Source organism: Parus major, chromosome 5 (genome assembly GCF_001522545.3).
Source record: "Parus major isolate Abel chromosome 5, Parus_major1.1, whole genome shotgun sequence".
NCBI lineage: Eukaryota > Metazoa > Chordata > Aves > Passeriformes > Paridae > Parus > Parus major.
The window spans coordinates 22,688,660-22,701,888 of NC_031774.1; the positions used below are offsets into that span (position 1 = coordinate 22,688,660).

A 13,229-nucleotide genomic window follows, 5' to 3' on the forward strand; every position below is an offset into this window, starting at 1 on the left:
CAAGCCTTGTTAAGCTTTGACAGGATTACAAAGGTCACCACCACTAAATATTTGTCTATGAATTTAGTAAATGTTCCCTCTTAACAGTTTCAATTTGCCTTTGCTAAACTCCTGTTTTACTCCTGTGAACATAGGAAACTCCAGCTGCTTTGTGAATTGTGGGGAAGGAGATTCTGTGTGAAGTGAATGTTGCATAGCAGGAAGAACAGATAAGCATATGTATTTGAGGAGGCCCATAAACAATTTGACAAGAAAATTGTACCTGTGTGTGCTTCTTGTCTTTTTATAAGCTTCACTGTTTAGAATTAATTAGAATAACAAATTTGTTCACTTCAGTGCAAAGTTTTCATCTCCTTTTTCAAGAAAAATAATTCCCTAACTTTTCAAAAGAAATTTTATATCATTTACTGCTATAATTTGTCTTTGCTATCAGAAAAAGGTATGTTTAGCTGCTGTTTCATTTTTCTCTTTCTAAGAATACTTAGGCAGAGGAAGCCTTGTCCTGTAAGCCAGAAGGCTGGGTAACTTGCTTTCTCATCTGAGCTGGGAGTCCTGGGGATTCTTCAGTCAGACAACAGTTCATAATTCATTATTTTTGAGCTTTCACAGAACTGATTGAAGTAGACGCTACAGGACTTCATTCACAAGCCAGAGAAGTAGATCAAGAAAGTATTGATGTACGTCAAAATTTTTTCCCCAGAAATATTTTGAGGAAGGAGTGGGATAAAAAAGCTTATAGTAGGATCTATTTTTGGAACTAAATTTACTTACATAATTTGTAAAAATTAATCTACGTCTAGATCTAATTCATCTGCTCTCACATAAATGCATAACAGGGAGCAGCATGAAACTTTGGTATTTCTAAGGTAAAGGCAGTTTTTTCCCCTCCTCCCCATTTTCTCTGGCAACTTCTACAAAAGTTTATATAAATAAAAATTGTTTTCAGTTAATTTAATCTAAATTGTAGACAGCCCAAAAACTTCATGTATTTTGATGGTAAATTCAATATTCTCAGTGTGTCAGATTTGTGTACCCACTGTGCATAACAGTCAAAGAGATTGGCAGAGGAAGAAACTGCAGTTTTGGCAACTAGGTAAGGGGCCTTTTTGTACCCAGTGAGGCATGGGGAGACAGTTTGGATTTCAGCAGAGGCAGAAAACATTCTGACCACATGCTTACATGATCAACTATAAAACAACAAAATATTGACAAGCAGTTACTGTATTTTGATGCATGTAAACTAGGGGTTATCAGTTTAAAAACAAAACTGCAATTCAGCAGCACTGTAAGAATCTGGATATGCACAGATAATACAAGGGGAAGTTTATTCTAGGACCTGTCTCCTTCAGAGCTTCACAGTGTCTGATTTCCCCATAGCCTACATCCTTTCCCATAGCTTGCTCTCACCCTGCCAGTAGTCCCTCAGCTTCAGATTTGAGTATGCTGTCTGAGTACAGAATGTATAAAATGAAAGATCATAATATCTTCAGCTTTCAGAGTTAATTGCTCATTAGAACTAGTCTTTCTTAGGAAAGGGAATATGATACAGGAATTTTGGTTTTGTGGTGAATTTTTGGGATTTTTTGCCATAGGATGTGATGTAGTTCTGTAAACTTAAAAGCAAAAGGTTTTCAACATTTATACTCTGCAGTCTCTCAGGAGCACATATAATGACACATTCTGCAGCATCATCTAGGGCTTCAGAATTGTAAAAATTGAGATCTAATGTGTACTATGTAGAAGCTTCTTAATGTTCATACTGTCAGATGAGCACCACATTTAAATGTGTAGCTACAGTCTATGGAGCTTGGCATTTCAGACATTGTTTCTGTTATCCTTTGAATAGAAACAGTCAAAGAATGGATCTGGAAGCCAGCAGGAATTTGACATCTGAGCAAAAAAATAAGTGTGTTTAACTCCCTTATTTTTCTTTTTTTTTGTGACAAATGGTTAGGATTACTTTTGGTTTTTTTCTAATTTTAAAGAAACACTTCCTCACTTAATTCTTATTTTTGTGCAGTAGTGGAATACCACTCTTTTTTTTTTTTTCCACTCTTTCTGATATTTTCACAAGTGAAGTCTGTAAATCTTTTAATTTCACTAACTTGAAGCCTTCAGCTAAATAACCCATTTGTACAGTGTTTTGTCACTGAAGTTGCCATCATTACTTCAAAAGTATGGTACCCAGAAGCGCTGAGTCTTGGTTGACATATCTTCAGGTATTTATTCACCATTCTAATATTGATTTTTCCCTTCTGACAAATAGTGCCTATAACTTTGCAGTTTTGTCTTAATGGAGCAAGAAGATAGGACTTGGATTTTGAGGAGCAGAGAGATGAGGGATAGGATCAAATCATAATGGCATAGTGATTTTCTTCAGTAAACTAATCAATCTCAGTAACATTTTTAAAACCCCTTTTCTAGACTATGTGTTGCCGGCATTGTCTTTTATCGAACCTACAGTGAGCATGGCAGCTGGGGCATTTTATTGGTTGCTTGAAAAAGCTAAAGATAAGTGAAAGACCAAAAGGAATGAGTTCTGATCTTCCTGGATAGGGCCAGAATTTACAGTGTTGATCTATAGATTCATGTCATCTAGAAATCACACCCTATAATCTGTTCTTTTAATCGTATAAATCTGAAAAGTTTTTCTCTGCAGTCTCATTTTAGACAAATGCATGAAGTGGGCTCTAGGATCAATTTAGCATTTGAGTATGATGAATATGATGGGCTTTACTCGGCATGGCTTTTTTCAAGTGAGAAACCTGTAATATGTGTCTAAAGGCAGATAGAACAATTTAATTTACTGAAAGCTGAAAATTGACCTGTGCTCCTTAATGCCTACTTGCATGTTCTTAATAATGGTGCTTAGCAGATAGCTAACACCTTTTTCTTTAAAGAGAAAGCTTTCTTGCATTTATCACATAGTAAGAGCATGCATGGAGTAGTTACTGTTGAATATCTGATGTGTGAGAAATTCATGTCCTCTCTTATTTTGCAGTGTATGCATATCTCTTTGTATTACAAGGCCTGGCTCCTTTTAATTAACCTCACTGCTGGCAAAAGATAAGAAATGTTCTCTTTTTAAATTTTTTTTTTCAGAGGTTGGAAATGTTATTTATGAAAAAAACTATTGGCATACTGTAACTGTTCAAGCTTAAATAAAGCTGTGTGTGCTGGCCAGTCAGAATAACTGCAAGTACATATTGCAGTCATTGACAGAGGACAAAGATGTGATCACAGCTGCTCCAGCATGCAGTCCTTGATGCTCTGAGAGGTTATTTTGTGGCTACATCGACCGTATATAAGGGTTTCTGGTCTCATGTTAGACTCCAATTAACCGTTCCTCCTGGAGTTCTCCAACACACCCAGCTGCCTCTGCAGCACTCATTCCCCACAATCAAATATTTCTGCATTTCACAGTGTATCCAGTTTTATCCAGATTATCTCCCCATTAGTTTGGTACTGGAGACTTAACAAAAAGCTTATATTACATATAAGCTTTAAATGCATATAAATGCATCTCACAGTTCCTTGATCAACGTGCTATGTCTGTTTTAACGGTGTAACTGCTGAGGTGTTCTGATCAATGTTCTCAAAGATTGTAAAATGGTTTTTGATAAATCACTAGGTTTTTTCCCTTTCTTGGTCATTTATAGACTCTGTATATCTGGATTTGTAGACAAAGTATTGTTTCCAGAAGGATGTATGTTTTGCTTCTATGAAAGGAATTGGTTTTGGTGTTCTGTTGAGGAATTTTTGAATAATCAAATCTTCCTAGTTTTGATTTTTTTGGCAGGTTTGGAGAAAGTTGTAGTTGGCATTTTTTGCTGTAGAAGTTGAGAGTGTCAATAGTAGAGCACAAGGTGAAGAGAGTGAAATCAGCTATTAAAAATGTTTATGGTGAAGGAACCTCTTGACTTCACACCTTAGTATTGCTGATTTGGAAAGTGCTTGTCTGAACTTCAAGGCCTTGGTCTGCCATTTTGGGACACAAGGAGTTAGTTGGGGGTGGAAAGACTGGAGTTTGTATTCTTTCTGCTCTGTTACCCATTGCTATCTTCATGGATCTGACACTCTGTTTATCTGACAGTGCACTCAGTACTGCTTCGCCAGGGAAAATTGCACAAAACAAGCCTAGTGCATCAGCATTTTCATTGTGTATTAAGCTGAGCCTCCCTTCACATGGTCACATCCCCTTTTTAATCTGGGATTCCATGTCCCTTTCCCAGTCCAGCCTGTTTCTGTGGTGTCTATTGCTGGTCTCCCTGAGCTTCTGTTTCTGTGGTTTGAGTGTTTTTTGCGTGGCTGAGTGTTAAGACCTGCAGGACTTTTGGAAGTGGCGTTGTTTGGAGGTTAGGCAGTACATTGATTTAGTGTTAGTAGTTTGTCATAGACTGAGGTGATGGCCGCGTTCAAGTTGGATTTCCTCCCAGAGATGATGGTGGACCATTGCTCCTTGAATGCAAGCCCGGTGTAAGTATTTTCATGTCTAAGTTATAACTGAAATGATAGTTGGAACTGCTGTCTCAAGCCTCTGCTGTGTGTTGGGACAGAGAGAGACAGGAAGGAGAGACAGGAGAGTCTGCAGTTTGTTTTCTTGAAGAAATCCTAGTTGTCATGGAATATTGATGTTGGTTTCTAGATGGGGAGGGAAATGGTCTGATAATTGTGGCGATAAGGACTAAGGAGGAATAAAGCTGTTTTATGATACTGTTTATAGTATGCTACAGGTGTGAAATTATAAAATGGATTCTTGAAATCACTTGTGGGAAGAACTGTTTCTGTTCTTCCCTATTAGAGACTCCAGACTAAACCTTTTGGTTAGGAGTAAACTATTCCTTGAATACGGATGAGGTCATGTTAAGAGTTGCCCCGTTAATAGGAGCCATGTTGTGCTCTTGAAGCTACCCATGGAAGGCAAGGCTCAAAATTATTGGAGAGGGTAAACAATTTTCAATTGTTCTTAACTGAAATGAAAAAACGTAGTTTACATCTTTGTAAAAGGTGTTGTTTCACTTGGCTGTTTGGAGAGGTGATGACCCTTACTGAGTGGAAAGGTGGAGAAGAGTGAAAGGATTTATGATGATTCCCTTCCTTTCCCTTCCAGTAAGAAGCTTTGTTATTTTTGAGGTCTGTTCATACAGCTATGATATTATGAGTTTTCCCTAACATCAGTTTTTCCTTAGGCACTGAACAGCAGTGTATTGACGGGGAAAAGTACTAAAGAGTACTGGGCTTGGATTTTCTTTTTATTTTTTTTTAAATTCTTTTCGGAGGGAATACGATTTCAGATGGGCAGTGAGAGGAATACTGTTTACTGTCATGTGCAGTTAATAAGCCATTCGAACTATCTTCAAAGGAACAAAGCAGAGACAAAGAGAACTGACTACTCTGGAAGAAGACCACCTGTATTCTTCAACAAAGAGTTTGGGGGTGGAGGGAATCATTGTATAGTTGCTGTTCCACTCTTCATGTCCTTTCTAGATTATGCAGGGATTGGTCAGCAATTTTAACCAACTAATCACTATAGCTACAATAGGATGTCATTACAGTCAGACTTCTGCTGGCAGAGAGGTGCTCTGGTGTACCAGGCTGGGAGTACTGATAACAGACATCACAGTGCACCTAACAAATAACAAGGAGTCAATACAGGGAGCAGTGTAGGACTTGTCAGCTGGCTGGGTGGAGCATAACACAACTTTTATTAATAGGGTGTAAACTGCTCATATGGCTAGACAGAATGCCTTGAAACCCATTGAGGATTCCCATACTCAAAACTTTGGTGTTGTAGTCTAAGAAGTGACTTTTTTCTGTGTTAGAATCCTGACATTGAACCTGATTCAGTCTGTAACTAACTGAATTGTCCAATCCCAGCCTTTTCATGTACAGTCTAAGCCTGTTTTTTTGCCAATTATTGTTGAAAGCTCCCTAGTTTTCACAAAGAAGTATTGCCTTGTAAACCTTTGAAGAAACTTAGCAGTGGATCATTTGATTCTGTTTATCTGTTTTAAGATGGCTCTTCACCTTGGGAAACAGTTAAAATTAGTCTCATTTAAAAACCTTGTAATAACATTCTCATTTTCAGTGATTACTGATAACTTCAGTAGTTTGTAGGTAGTCTGAGCTTAGGTTCCTTATGGTTCTGGTTTCTTCTGTAAAATTTTACATGGTTGTACTAGTGATACTTTTCAGTTATCTCAGCAGATTTATATCCTGAATCCCAGCTGTTGACGACATTATGGGAACAGAGTTTTAAACAGCTGTGTAGAGTGGATTTGGTTCCCAGGTACATAGCTTGCCAATGAATGTGAATGTACTCTGGTATGCATACTGGGAATGTGCAAGAGTTTCTCTTTTTATGTATATTTTCATATATATATGTGTATATTTTTATTTTTATGTATAGATACATGTATATTTTTGTATATTTTCATCGTACACAGTTATATATGTGTAGAAAATTATATTTTCTTTAATTTTGCTGTAAGCATGCTTTTGTCTAGAATCTGTAGGAAGATATAAACCAGAAATTCCTTCTTGTTTTTCGTAGCTCAAAGAAAATGAATGGCACACTGGATCACCCAGACCAACCTGATCTAGATGCTATCAAAATGTTTGTGGGTCAAGTCCCACGGAGCTGGTGTGAGAAGGATCTAAGAGAACTTTTTGAACAGTATGGTGCTGTCTATGAAATCAATGTCTTGCGGGACAGGAGCCAAAACCCTCCTCAAAGCAAAGGTGAGAACTTCTGTACTTCTCTTGTGAGACTTGGGGTTTCAGCCACTTTCACATAGTTGCAGTTTTAACTGTGTGCTGATTCAAACAGCCCTGTAGGAGCTCTGTGTGACCATGTTTGCATTCAAGCCCAGACTTTATAAAGTCTTCAAGAGTGTTTGTGAAACTATACTTGGACTGTGATCCAGTCATTAGCTGAGCTCAGAAAAACCGTAATTTCTTTTGGAGCTCAGCAATGATGGAGATGTTTGAGTAGTACGGATTATAACTGCAAAGTAGAACATCCAATAATACTGTGTTGTTCCTGAGTATCACTGTGATTCTGTGATATTATGAAAATGTTGCTGGATGGGATGCAGTTTCAGATAAATGTGAAATTGGGGCTTTACTCGTTCATGTTAATTAAATACTTATAAACATTAAATCCTTACTAAATTTTGTGCCTGGATTTGCAGTTCAGTTATATGTAATATTTCCTGTGAAGCAAGGTTGGGTTTTGGTACTAGGAAATAACTGAGTTTGAAAATTAAGTAGCCAACAGATGTGTCTAAGTGTTTTAATGGTGTAGTAGTGATGTTGGGTCAGTTCTGAACATAGTCTATTTCATTACACTTGGAAATCTTTTTTTAAACTGTCACAAACAGTAGCACCTACCTGTTTCAGTGCCTAACCTCTTCTACCTATCATACATTTTGCATTGGAAAGATGGAAGTGAGGCTTGTAATTTCTGAGCAGTGCTCCAAGATTTAGTGTTCTTTCCTGGGTAACATTTTGTTTCAATTACAGGGTGCTGTTTTGTTACATTTTATACCCGTAAAGCTGCACTAGAAGCACAGAATGCTCTTCACAACATGAAGATCCTCCCAGGGGTAAGAGCAGAGCCCCGCTTTCTTCACAGCTCTGTGTTGTTTCTCTGAGCTCCAGCACCACTGAAGCACAAACACATTATGTTGCCCTTAAATAATGTTGTAAAAAACTATTCAAAAGATCGGTGTTATGAGATCTATATAATAACAGGTTTTATGGGAATTTTGGAGTATTTAAAAAAATGATACAGCAGTGAAGGGGGTGGGCATGGCTTTTATAATGCTCTGGGCAAGAATGATGGCATATAATAAGGAAAGCCTTTCTTCTTGGGATTTTTGTAGTGATACATGTGCACCTCTCTAGAGGCAATTTAGGCTATAATTTCTTGCACAATTCTTATGGGATGTATTTCATATAGTGTGAAGTTACTGTATCTGGGATTAAATAATCTTTTTATGTTTTAGATGCACCATCCTATCCAGATGAAACCAGCTGATAGTGAAAAGAGTAATGGTAAGCTTTGCTAAAGTCCCAGTTTTGTGTCTTCATTTGTGCTAGTCAGGAAGCTTGAGGATTTCCCTTTTGCTTGCCATCATCCCTTTTGATGACATCTTGAATTGGTGGTCTGGTTTTTTAAAAGAAAAAAAGTGAAAACAGAAAGGTGTGTTTTCAATAATAGGTAGTGTGAGTGATGTCTCTCAAATTCCATGACTCAGAGTATCTCCCCCGCTGCTGCTTGTGGTAGAACCATGTTGTCAGTTAGGGAAACATCCAGTGAGTTCTTCTTTGTGCTAAGGTGGTTTAAGTCTTTGTTGGGGACATGGACAGTGGGATTGAGTGCATCCTCAGCAAGCTTATGGGTCAAGCTGAGTGCTGCAGTTGATACCCTGGAGGGAGAAGAAGCCATCCAGAGGAGCCTTAATGGGCTGGAGAGGTGGGCCTGTGCCAACCTCATGAAGTTCAGCAAGGCCAAGGTCCTGCAAACATAGATACAGGCTGAGGGATGAGTGGATTGAGAGCAACCCTGAGAAGGACTTGGTGACTGAAAAATTAATATAAACAGGCAGTGTGCACTTGCAGCCCAGAAAGCCAGTCATATCCTGGGCTGCATCTCAAGGAGAAAATAACTGGTGGGGTGGGGGGGGAGTGATTCTCCCTCTCTGCTGTCATGAGACCCCATCTGTTGTACTGCATTCAGCTCTGGAACCACCAGCATAAGACATTGACCTGCTCAAGCATGTTCAGGAAAGGGCCATTGAGATAATCAGAGGGATGGGGACCTCCCCCATGAGGACAGGCTGAGAGAGTTGGGGTTGTTCCTCCTGGAGAAGTAAAGGCTCCAGGGACACCTCCTAGCAAACCTCCAGTACCTGAAGGGGGCCTGCAAGGAGGATGTGGAGGGATTGTTTATCCTAGTGATAGCACAAGAGATAACAGTATTAAACTGAACAGGATTTAAATTAGATTTTATGAAAAACTTCTTTACTTGTAAGGATTGTAAGACACTGGAACACGTTACCCAGAGGAACTGTGGGTTCCCCATCCTTGGAAGTGTTCAGGACATGTCTGGATAGAATTAACAGCAGTTTCAGTAGAGAAGAACAACTGAATATTTCTGCACATTGACCATTTCAGATGGATTAAGAATTTAGCATTTACCACCGGGTAAATGATTATTTATCCATGCATTTCCTTGTGAGTTTATGTGCATACATACATGCATGTTCAAATATGTATGTATCTGTATTGGTGCAACCTAAGCGAAGAAAGCATTTAGCATCCTGTAGTTTCAACCTTTCTAGGCTCAGACAAATTTTATTTTCTTCATTTGTAATAGTTTGTGTTGCATCATGGAGAAGATAGTCCTGGTTTGAGAAAGCTTACCTCTTAATATAATTAAAAACAGTAGATGGAATACACAATATGAATAATTCTATCTCCAGATTCCTCCATAGGAATACAGGACATGTTCCTGTGTATGTATATCTAGAAAGGAGTCATTCTTTTGAAATATTTTTGGGAGGAGAACAGAGTAGGTTCTCTACACTAAAACTAACCTTGCATTACATACAAACACACATACAAGTATCCTGGGAAAATAATGGAAAGTGAAAATAGTATTCAATGGTATTATGGGATGGTAAATCTGAGGCTATTATTTAATTCTGAGTGTTAATAAAAAGTAAAGGTGACAATAAATAAGAAAGCATTAGTTATGTATTTGAACTTGCCCCCAAGACAAGGGATTCTGGATCTCTTGAACTAAAATAGACTGCTAAAAGGATTTGAAAGCATCTTTCTGCTCTAAGACCAGAAAATTAATTAGGTACAACATTAAGATTTAATGTTGTTAAAATCATGTCTGCTGGAATAGTTTGGAGTCTTCCTTTATAGCATCATAGAAGGCTCAACAAGTTGATTTCCCCTCACTATAGCACTGAATAGGAGAAGACTTTATTGAAGCTTCAAAATCTGCTAGAGCCTTCATCATACTTACTATATTTTATATTGTGATGAATGTTGTGTGTCTAAACTGTTTTATATTTTGAACTGATATTCTGAATAATTCACTTCATCTTTTAAAAGAAAGTGTTTTGGAGGTGATTAGCATCCTTAAATAAGTAAATCAAGAGTATAAAATTCTGCTCTGAATTCGAATTTACCCCACTCACTCAAGTGACCTTTAGCTGACATTAGTAACAACTAACTGGAAAGTTAAGAGAAATGTCTTTTTGAACCATTTATTTAAAACAGTCTGCACACTTCAAACTCTAATATATCTAATAGCATCAGTATTTAGAGCCAAGAAATGGTACCACACGGTCTGTGGTTTGATTTGAGGTGTTATTTTTGTGGTTTTGGTGCAGATCAGAATGGGTGTATCACTAACAGAAGTATAAGTGTTCTGTTTGAGCAACTGTTGTTGCTTCCACTGTTGAGAGAGGAGCATGAAGAAATGGGCATATCTAAATTTAGGTGATTGGCATGAGGCTAAAAAGAAGCTTTCTGCAGTTCAGTTGCTTGTTTATATGCAGTTAGCTGTATGTTGGTAGTCTAAAGATAGAATAAGCAGAGGATAGACAATGAAAATAGTCCAAGCCTTCCAGCCTTCTCTCACCCTGAACTGAAGACATACAGGGAAGTGCTGAATCTGACATACTTTAAGTTTTTCCTTTTTTTTTTACATTCCTGTTGTTCACAGACTTCACAACCTAAAAATAGTCAGCAAATCATAAACATAAAATCATAAAACAGACATCTGTCAGGTTCATTGAAGTGCTTCATGTACATCCTCTTAAACTGAAGACACGGTCCATTACTGGGAATCAGGTTTTGATAAGCCCATATCCTAAATACAAGGGAAATAACTACAGTTAATGGAGAAGTCCTAAGATCTAGTAAGCACATATTTGCTGGTAATACTCTTTATCTTTTGATTCCTTAGCAGTAGAAGATAGGAAGTTGTTTATTGGAATGATATCCAAGAAGTGCAATGAAAACGATATTCGAGTGATGTTCTCCCCCTTTGGGCAGATTGAAGAATGCAGGATATTACGGGGCCCGGATGGCCTGAGCCGAGGTAAGCAAAGCAAGAAGCTTTTTTTCAGTTTGAGGATGCTGGATGCTGCCTTTTGCAACTCAACCTGGCATTTCAGCTTTTTCTGTGATTCCAAACCGCACCCCCTAAGCATTTTCATTCCTGTATTCGTCCCAATAATTGTGGAGGTAGTGAACAACTTGATTCCTTTTTGTTCTTTTCCCAGGTTGTGCATTTGTGACTTTTACAACAAGAGCCATGGCACAAACAGCAATCAAAGCAATGCACCAAGCACAAACCATGGAGGTAAAACAAGTTAGTGGGTGTCAGGAGCAGATGAAATTTGTCAGGCAGTCGCTATGGAGTTTCAGGAAAAGCAGAGGGAAGGACAAGTGCAGTTGTGTGTTTCTTCACAAAAACTGCTCCTGGACCTTTGTGTTTGTTTTGCTCTATTTTTAGAGTTTTTAGTTATTTTTAGAGATAGAAACTTCATCTGCAGAGAAAATACCAAAATACAAAATAGAATTAAAAGCAAACAAGATTTTGAGCCTTTGATGAAATATGCTGTTTGAATATATATCTGTGTCTGTATGTATGCATAGAGGAGGAGGGGAATGCTTCCAATGCCTGGGTCTTAATTCAGTATTTTTGTGACTGCTGGGGATAGCAAGTATGTAATTGTTTGAATTGCTGTTTGCAGGGTTGCTCTTCTCCCATTGTTGTAAAATTTGCAGACACGCAGAAGGACAAAGAGCAGAAACGAATTGCTCAGCAACTTCAGCAACAAATGCAACAGATCAGTGCTGCCTCAATATGGGGAAACCTGGCTGGTCTCAACACACTTGGACCCCAGTACTTAGCAGTGAGTTTCTGATTTGGGTTCTTTACATCTCTTCAGGGATTGGAGTGTCTGACTGTCTTGCAGTGTTTAATATATTCATTTTTAGAAGGCTTCTGGTAGAAAGGAGCTGGGTTCTTAATCCCCATTTTGTGGATGAGAAGGCTGAAATTGTGTTCTGTGCTCTCATCTAGTTGGAATACTTTTATGGGAGGATTTCAACCCCAGTCACAGTAGCTCTAATTACTGAAACCTTGGGTTTTTCTCCTGTATTCTGTAGAATGTACTTTTTCTTTATATAGTACTGCCTCAAGGTTTACTATATAAATGTCCTTTTCATGTCTGTCTGATGACATGGTTCTTTTATTCTTTTATCATTTTCCTTTATTTCTGTCATCCTCTTCCAGTGAAACCTGGAACAGTACTTGGTACTGTCCAGATAGAAAAGATGATCAGATTGGAAGCAGACTAAATAAACCCAAACAACAATCAACCAAATAAAAGCAAACCCTGCAGAAAACAAAAAGAAGCTACTCTCTTTAGCAAGAATGCTGTAACAGAGGGTAGACTGCAGTTTCATTTCAGTTGATTTTGCTAGGTCTGTAAAGGATGAGCTTTTGAAAAACTGATGCACTGTGACTCAGGGTTGCCAGAGTAGCTCTGACAACTGTATTCATGCAATATAAAGTCTGAGGAAAAGGAAAATTTCATGTCATTCTTGGTATGGTGTATAGTTGAAATGGAGCAATTCTCTTACTACTTTTTTAGTTTTGGTAGATTGGAATTTTTTAAATAAGAGCTAGTTAATGGAACAAGGAATTGGAAATTTCTAAAAACCTTCTGACCTGAAGCTTGAAATGTCTCTTATGTCTACCATGCATAAGGAAAGTAGAGGAGGTCCCCTCTCCTGGTGGCTCTTTGGTTTTGGTACAGCATTGCCATTTGTCCCATGCTGGCAGTGTCAGCTGTATAGTCTGTTTTGAGGTAGCATATCCTTAGGGGTGGCAATCCTGCCTTAGGGGCTTTGAATAGGAATTCTTTCTCACTACTGATTCTGCTTGTTTTGTCTTGGTGTATTGGCTATAATGTTCTCTCAGCATTGCTGATATTGAGTGAGGAAAGCATTTTGCTGTTGCTTTGGCTGCAGTGTGCTGCATGGGCTACATGGAGCTTCACTGTGGTGGTGCTCTGGCTGTCTTGTTCAGGAAATTCTCTTTACGCTTTGCTGTGATGTGGTGCATGGGCTGCAGGAATTCTTTTGTGACGGCGCTCTGGCTGTGGTGTGATGCAGTTTCTCCCAGAGAAGCA

At 38.3% G+C, this 13,229-nt stretch overlaps 1 protein-coding gene across 11 annotated transcripts in view; it reads left to right on the forward strand.

The window, feature by feature from the left end:
* The window catches only part of CELF1 (CUGBP Elav-like family member 1), a 51,457-nt gene that overhangs the window by 16,550 nt on the left and 21,678 nt on the right, over positions 1 to 13,229 (forward strand). For 5 of the 11 annotated variants that reach the window (XM_033515320.1, XM_033515319.1, XM_033515321.1 and 2 more), the window contains exons 1-7: positions 4,391 to 4,476; positions 6,554 to 6,741; positions 7,525 to 7,607; positions 8,010 to 8,058; positions 10,991 to 11,125; positions 11,310 to 11,389; positions 11,784 to 11,945. In XM_033515320.1, coding sequence (XP_033371211.1) covers positions 4,406 to 4,476; positions 6,554 to 6,741; positions 7,525 to 7,607; positions 8,010 to 8,058; positions 10,991 to 11,125; positions 11,310 to 11,389; positions 11,784 to 11,945 — 768 coding nt within the window. In that variant the 5' untranslated portion in view covers positions 4,391 to 4,405. Of the gene's footprint in view, positions 1 to 4,390; positions 4,477 to 6,553; positions 6,742 to 7,524; positions 7,608 to 8,009; positions 8,059 to 10,990; positions 11,126 to 11,309; positions 11,390 to 11,783; positions 11,946 to 13,229 lie in introns of those variants that run through there. The other 6 variants (XM_033515322.1, XM_033515323.1, XM_033515326.1 and 3 more) reach the window with 3 other exon arrangements.